At 40.6% G+C, this 7,975-nt stretch overlaps 2 protein-coding genes across 3 annotated transcripts; one reads left to right on the plus strand and one right to left on the minus strand.

Annotated features, from left to right (window-relative positions):
• The first annotated feature begins 141 nt into the window (after positions 1-141).
• Positions 142-3,205, plus strand: LOC115631963 (UDP-glucuronosyltransferase 2C1). 2 transcript variants are annotated; one of them, XM_030528841.1, is made up of 7 exons: positions 142-281; positions 353-493; positions 1,051-1,234; positions 1,510-1,806; positions 1,926-2,590; positions 2,659-2,781; positions 2,840-3,205. In XM_030528841.1, exons 2-7 carry the CDS (start codon positions 357-359, stop codon positions 3,000-3,002), a joined length of 1,569 nt encoding a protein of 522 aa, XP_030384701.1. In that variant the 5' UTR covers positions 142-281; positions 353-356; the 3' UTR covers positions 3,003-3,205. The 2 variants fall into 2 exon arrangements, with proteins under 2 accessions (XP_030384701.1, XP_030384691.1); XM_030528831.1 differs by having other exon boundaries at positions 148-287.
• A 169-nt stretch (positions 3,206-3,374) lies between these two features.
• LOC115634659 (sensory neuron membrane protein 1-like) lies at positions 3,375-5,435 on the minus strand. The gene is made up of 8 exons (XM_030532519.1): positions 5,334-5,435; positions 5,113-5,270; positions 4,914-5,055; positions 4,600-4,854; positions 4,083-4,397; positions 3,823-4,026; positions 3,588-3,766; positions 3,375-3,531 (listed from the first exon to the last, which is right to left on the minus strand). The coding sequence occupies exons 1-8, from the start codon at positions 5,433-5,435 to the stop codon at positions 3,375-3,377; spliced, it is 1,512 nt and encodes a 503-aa protein (XP_030388379.1).
• Between the last annotated feature and the right edge of the window lie 2,540 nt (positions 5,436-7,975).

The following is a 7,975-nucleotide window of genomic DNA, read 5'->3' on the forward strand; positions in this document are numbered from 1 at the left end:
CTGACACTGTGTGCGTGTGATCGCATTAGTGAAAAATTCCTTTAAAAAGTGTATTTAACATTAAAGTCCCCGGACGAAGCAATAACAAAACAACAAAGCAATTATATGAACATTATATCATTTTGGGGCGCAGATATACTAAACGCTCGATTAAGTGAGCTAAATAGTCGGTGCGCAGTGGCTACCAAAATTCTATAAAGCCCAGTGCCCAGCACGTTCATCTTCCAAATATCACAATAAAGTTGCGTAAAGCTGTTGGTCGTGTGCTAATTCTAACTCTAGTAATTGTTAGTTATTTGTGCAGGTATAAAGATTCTAAGTTAATTTCAATACCATTCCTAATTCTTTGCAGCAAGATGTCCCGAATATGCGGTCTGCTTTTAATAATTTGCACATGCAGCACGTTGGCGGAGGATATTTTAATGGCCACCTTGGGCGGCACCAAATCGCACAAAATACCCTTTTGGGAACTAGCCAGAGGATTAATAGCCAGGTGGGTTCAAAATCAATGCTCACTGCAGGGCCTCGCGTCAAGTTCAAAGTATTGCTTTCTTACAAAGCTTAACTAATGCATTTGTTACATTGAACAATGGCGATTCTATGGAAAGAGTTTCCTGCTATCTTTTGTTGTTGCTGTTGACAATGTATGCAATACCAAAGTGATCATAAAAAAAGTTGACAAAGGATGATAACTATTTACAACACAAGTATGTGTCTTTTGTGCAGTTTTCGTTGTCAATATTGAATAGTGCGGCCGCGTAATTTATGTGATTCCGAGAAGTGTTTGAATATAATGTGAAAATAGTAGTGCTTAAGTATTAATAACGACTTGAGTAAAACTTGGTGTACAAATCATGAGACTCGTAAATGTTGCTTTTAGTCTATGGATAATTGAAAGCTTTTCACAATTACCCAAACAATTCCTGGCCCAAGTCATGTGCGGTCTGGTGAGCTTCGTTAAGTGTCAAAGTATGATTAACCTCTCTATGACTAACAAATAATAATAGAGTAATGACAGCATTTGCTTTTCTTTTTTGTGTCTCTTTGCAGAGGTCACAACATTACTTTCCTAAATGCGTTTCCGCCAGACTTTCATCTGGAGGGCTTGCATGAGGTCACACCAGCAGGTCTGGTTGAATACGTACAGAACTATACGAATTGGGATCTTCTTGGATCCCGCATGGCAGGTGAAATGCCCATTAAGCCCTGGGACGGCTTGCGATATGCATTTGAGGTAAGCAGTGGGACACCTTTTAGTAGCAAATTTAACGACGAGCATGGCATTTTCCACTATGACTATGTCGAGGCCTAGCAGCAGCTTGCTTTCAAACTTAGATGCAATTGTTTCACGGTTGACAAATGGGCAAATGTGAAAAATGCATTAACGATAAATGTCACTAAGCTGCGACTTTGCGACGAACACGAAACCTCCGACTAGTAATTAGTCATACTGATGTCTATGCCGCCAATGACACTGTCATGATTTAATTAACCATACCATTTTGCTAGTCGTGTGACGCCATGCTTGCAGATGCTGAGACCAAGGAGCTGTTGAACCGCAACTTTGATCTGGCCATACTGGATGGTGCATTTCCCGAGTGTGTGCTTGGCATGTTTTATCAGAAAAGGACACCTTTCATGTATATCAATACCGTCGGCTTTTACATGGGCAGCTTGTCGCTGGCCGGGAATCCCGCCAGCTATGCCATCACACCAAACTTTTATTCCAAATACACTGATACAATGACCCTCTATGAACGATCCGTCAACACGTTCATGCAGCTTGGCCAGAATGTTTTACATAGTGTACGTAAAAAATTACAAAGAATACAAGTACTCATGAAATAGATTCTGTTATCATCTGTACCTTTTTAACAATATTTTTCTTTCCGAAATCTAACCTAACCATTTAACTTTGCTTGCAGTACGTCATGCGGCGCACTCATCAAGTGTTGCGCGATCATTTGGGCCCACAGATTCCCCACCCATACGATATGTCCCGCAATGTGAGTTTCATATTGCAAAATGGACATGCTGTTGTGTCCTATCCGCGCGCCTTTAATCCAAACGTTGCTGAAGTGGCTTGCATTCATTGTAAGCCTGCACGCGCGCTGCCAAAGGATCTCGAGGACTTTGTGGCGTCTTCAGGAGAATCGGGCTTTATTTACGTATCGATGGGATCGTCTGTGAAGGCCTCAAATATGCCAGAGACGTTGAGGCGCATGTTGGTCAAAACATTTGCACGTCTGCCTTTTCACGTGCTGTGGAAGTACGAGGGCAGCGCAGCAGACATGCAGGATCTGACTTCAAACGTCAAGTTGTCGCGTTGGTTACCACAACAGGATATATTAGGTCATCGTAAACTGCGCGCTTTCGTAACGCACGGAGGTCTGCTGAGCATGTTCGAGACGGTCTACCATGGTGTGCCGGTGGTAACCATGCCAGTGTTTTGCGATCATGATGTCAATTCGGCCAAAGCTGAGGTTGATGGCTACGCACTAAAGCTGGACTTGGAAACGCTAACTACTAATCAGCTGTACAAGGCCATTATGAAGGTTGTCCATGACCCTCAATACAGAAATGCGGCCAGGTGAATTTTTTTTAGTAGTAGCTGTTTTTAGAACATTAACAAAACCTATATATTATATTGCGTTACAGGTACCGCCAGAATTTGCTGAAAGATCAGCGCTCGACAGCTCTGGATACGGCAATTTATTGGACAGAGTATGTGCTACGTCACAAGGGTGCTTATCATTTACAGTCGCCGGCACGCAACATGAGGTAAGTTGTCTCCAATTCGATTTGAAAAGTTAAGCTTAATGACTTGGAAACTTCACAGTTGGTGGCAGTATTATCTGCTGGACGTTGTGGCCGTCTATCTGCTGGCACTATGCGCTATCATCTTCCTGCTAAAACGTCTAGACTTTCGATCGGAAAAACCCCGCAGCATACATGTGCCCGCCTCGCCTACGGCTACAAAGAAGAAATCGAAGAAACTGTGAACATTTTTGGCCCTCTTACTATAGTCCCCTTAAATTAGTTATAGTACAGCTTCAAATTGAACTTATTCCGGGTTTTTTGTGATTGTCCAGTCTGTTTGTTCAGAAAAAATATTTCGACTTTTTCTCTCATGGAAAAAGTGCTTTGTATATATTTTCTTTATTTATAATTACTGCGCGTACAATTAATATACGTATCCTAGTAATGTTGTGCAAATTTCGTAAATGGAAAAGTTGAAACCAAAGTCTGCAAAGTATAAGGAAAACAAATGTTCTTTGTATGTATGAAAAAAAGAAGAAACGGAAACGAAATGTGAAAAGTTTAATATAAATAAAGTTTAAGATTAGGTTTTAAAAAGTAATTCATTTTTACATTTAATTTTTATCGTCCTCGACGCTCGCACCCTCGATGCTGTGCGCCACTCGTTTGACATCATTACGTCGCAGATGCAATAAAAGTGCACCCATTGCAAAGCCCAAGGTTCCCAGTGCGATGGCCAACCATCGGAACACATTGTTGAACTTAATGGGACTAAACGATTTTTGCGAATGCGTTAATTGTTCTGGCAAATATTAAAAAAAACATACGAAAATAGTTGCTTTTGCAGTGTGTTGGTGAAGTCCTTGTTCAATTGCATGGACTCCTCGATCCAAAATAACGGCATGGTCAAATTTCGCAGCTTCGACATGACTGGAATAGCCGACACAGGCTCAACATTTAAGCTGAACTGCAAACGATTATACACAGAGAGAACGGTACCCGATAACTAAAAATACAATATTGGGATTAGATGAGCCCCTTCGAATTTTATCGGCATCTAACCCGCTCAAATATTATAACGCTGCTGTGTTTTTGAGCTGATGGACTAAGTCCCTTCACTTGATGCACTAGTTGCATATCGGCCTTATAGAAATGTGGTAAGGAGGCTACCATTGGTGTGCCCGTGCATCGAGACAAGTCGACTGTGCCTGCCACTGGACAGTCAAAGGGATACGCTTTACAGAAGCAGTTCGAATCCGTATCAAGCTGCAAGAAATTCATGAGGCACTGATATATAAAGCCATAAATAAATTTCCACTTACGCTTGCATCACCAAAGTCCAACTCGTAGCGATATGCCGGCAGCAAGTTATAGTTAACCTTGCCTACCATATGGGGGGACAGCGAGCGACATAGTTGAGGTGAGTAGCTCCAGAGGCCTTCCTGCCGACGCATGTAGGGAGCAAATACAGTTCCATCTGTGCCACGAAACTGATTGCAGCTGCTGTTCCCCAATCCTTCGGACCACACCTGCAGTTTATCCTGTTCGTTAAACAGCAGTACCTGACCGACGGTGCTGCTATGGCGGTTTCCGGACCCTCGGGAAACTGTAAAGCGTCCGGCATTGCTGTGGTTGCCCTAAAAGTATGCTACAATAAATGAAATGTTTTATGATTCGAATTAGAGCTGCGCATCGTGACTGTCATCCGCTCACGGTATGTGTCAGTGCACAGTAAAAATAATTGATTTCACAAGCGTTTTGAAACAAAAAGACTAATAACTACATCAAACGATGTCACGATCCATAGCTTTTTTGCTGAATAATACTACTGCAATTTACCGCGCCCATAAATGAAAACTTAAAGTGTGTTGCATTTTGTTGGACAGCTCCATGAACATCGCCTTTGTAAAAGGTCTGGCATATGGCCTGAGCTGCTGGTTGTTCCTGCGCACAATCGACATCAATGCCCCGGTAAAAGAGATCCATAAAGGGGGCGGTTATGAAGGCGCTCGTCGGTTTAAAAATCACATCAAGTCCCACTGCCGTAGCTGTTAACATGTCTGGCTGCTGGTTTTGCACGGAAATAGCCATGAACTGCAAATAAGTTAGAGTGCACATGATATCTTATTTGTGTTCATGTACAGTTTACATACTTGCAACAAGGGTTGTGGCATCGTTATAAGCTCCTCACCACTTAATCCCAGATCAGAGCGCAGTTTGAACGTGTTACGCATATTAAAACTAACCGTGTCCTCAGCTTCGTTATCCTCAATGTTGTACTTATCCTTCCACTCCCTATGGAGTAATCGTTTTTAGCTCATTTATTTCGGCTTTTCTAAGACAACCACTTACTCAAATACAAACGGTCCTACTTCTTGTAGCTCGGGCATTTCACCATCTTCAATGTCCACTGCATTGGTCACGTTAAAAACAAAAACCTTAAAACTCATGGGGAAGGGCATTTTCTCCCAGATCTGTCTCGTATCACTGCCTTCTTTCAAGTTGATTTGCTGGCAAATCAAATTAATAAGAGATTGTACCAATTCAATGTGAAAAGCAGCTTCTGATCTTACCCGCCTAATTAAGTGTTCTAGTAGCATGGGAAATGCTAAGAAGCCCACAAGTGTTCCGACAACCAATATTAAAAGGGACACAATAATTACTTTCAAATACATTTTAAGTTAGAATGCTGATTAACGACTGGCAATGTGTGACATTGTTTGTTCCAATTTATAGCATTTCTTCATATCAATAGCGTGACAAAATTCGAACATGCAAGATAGAATTTTTGTAAATTTTTAATGAACACACCCACACGCACTTGTAAGCCTGCAGTAAAAAGTAAACCACTCTTTTGGGTCAAATAGTGAAATGTTAGTATTTATTTTCCGCTGATGCCAAAATAGGAAAGGTACCTGTTATTATATATCACAATTTTAAATAACCTAATTAGCTATACTATTGAATCAAAATTAGGTGACCCTAATATTTAGAAAATGTGAAGTGTTTTTAACATGTATTGGTCTCTTTGAAACCAACTGTTGAAATGTTTTGAATTTAAGTATTTACTAGTCTGTTGTTGGTGTCTTGGCTGTTACAGCAATAGCTGAAAAGTCTTATATTCCTCAACAGTTTTGTGGTTTGTGTCTATAATGGATCCAGTGTGGTGAGTTTATCGGAGCTAAAGTAAGTTTTACCGATCAACTCGGTACGATGAGAATTACACAACACTACTTTATTTTGATAGAAGACAGAATCGGTTAGCATCATCACTTAAAGGCTCCAAATGTGCCCTCTTTGCCTTTGTAGGTGGATATAAAAAAAAATTTATGGAAATAAGTAATATTATGGAAATGTCTTCAACATTTCGAATGAGCGGTCTCGCTGTTCGTTGTTTTTGAAATCGTTTGATCTGCTTACCAAAAAAAGCCTTTATAGCGGGACTGAAAGAGTTAGGAAGTTTAAGAAGTTTCTTCTGTAGCTAGATACATATGTCCGTCTTACAACAATTTATTGGAGTTGAGAAACACACAATCGAGGAACCATTTCATAAACTTTTTCGACACTTCGCAAATACTTGGAAATATTTCGAGCACACAACTAGGAATTTTGACAGGCCCAGGAGAGTATGAGGATTTTATAGATTGTACTTGTATATAAGAGAGTATACAAGTATCCATAATAGAACTCGAATTTAAAATAAACGAAATATTTGTATACTAATACCATTTAAACACACATATTTATTTAATTATAAATTTGGCATTTCGATATGATCAACATAACATAGGGTCAAAGACTTCTCTATGACAAGACTTACAACTAAAATGCAACAAATGCATATCATATGTATAAAGCATATGGTGTATAGGAGGTTCATAAAGATACATTCTTACAAATATATAAATTATATACAATTTTATTTTATTAAAATTAATTGTAAAGTTTATATCAAAATTAAACAATCCGCATACCTAAAACAATTTGTACAATTTTCAATATGAAGGAAATATACATATTCATGTGAAGTATATATAGTAGAGACATATTGGTGTATATTAAAATCAGTCAGATTTGGGTAAGGTTACATATGATGTTCGGGCCCTGAACTATAAATGTAAAATCGATTTACAAATATTTGGAAACCTACTTTCAAAGATATTTTCTATTCTGATAATCCGTCAAAACAACATTCATATTATATCTTTCTCAAAATGTGTTTTCCATTGCAGTGTGATTTGTCTTGGCTTAAGCCGACTCTTTAAATGATGTTTGACTAACTGCTTCCCGTGAGAAGACAATGGCTGTGTGCTCGTGGACACTCACATCGGAAGCTAGAGGCACGCCAGTTTGATTCTCGTTTGACTCGTCGATGTCTTTAAATGATGTCTGGCTGACTGCTTCTCTTGTAAAGACAATAGCAGTATTATTCTGATAGTTTAGATCCGATATTTGAGGCAGTGTAATTTCATTTGTCGGCGTCATTGTAGCACTAGCTGTTGGTCCGTGAGTGACTGGTCCACTGAAATGGAAGAAGTTAGTTAGTTAGTTTGAAGCCATTACTAAACACAGGAGCATACGTACTTCAAGGAGTAGGTGGAGCGGTAGAATGGTGGTGGTGTGTTCACCCTCATGGTGGCGTAGGCGGCATTTGGATGAAAGAGATATGCAAATTCGTTGAGGGACGTCATGTAAGGAGGCGGAGGGGGTCCATGCTGGAACTCTGGATACATCAAGCCACCCGGGAACATTCGATTATTACAGTGCACGCTATTGCAACGGCGACATGGATCGATCCGGAAGCAGGGGCAATCATCAACATCGTCTGGTAAGCTCAAGCGCCAAATGGCACCCGCAATAACAAGCAAGGAGACGCCAATGCCAATCATTAAAAGTGCGGCGCTCAAATATTGCGTAGAGTGCTCGATGAGGCCGGTAGATCCGAGCACGATGCCGCCAAGCGTGCATGCCACGCCTCCCAGGGCGAAAATTCCAATAACAAATGGCAGTGAAGGACGTGCGAACCACTTAGGAAATCTGTAACTCAGCGAAGCACCTAACTCTCCAGTGTTGGGCACATTTACAATAGTGCTGTTTGGGGCGACGCCATCATTGTTTGGAGATCCTGCATCTGGCACTGGTACAGGCATGTCCACCAGTCGTCTGGAAGGATAAAAGATAACGTTGAGCTATAGTGATATTGCTTTTGTTTCGA

Source organism: Scaptodrosophila lebanonensis, unplaced genomic scaffold (genome assembly GCF_003285725.1).
Source record: "Scaptodrosophila lebanonensis strain 11010-0011.00,11010-0021.00 unplaced genomic scaffold, SlebRS2 tig00000001-arrow-pilon, whole genome shotgun sequence".
NCBI classification, from domain to species: domain Eukaryota; kingdom Metazoa; phylum Arthropoda; class Insecta; order Diptera; family Drosophilidae; genus Scaptodrosophila; species Scaptodrosophila lebanonensis.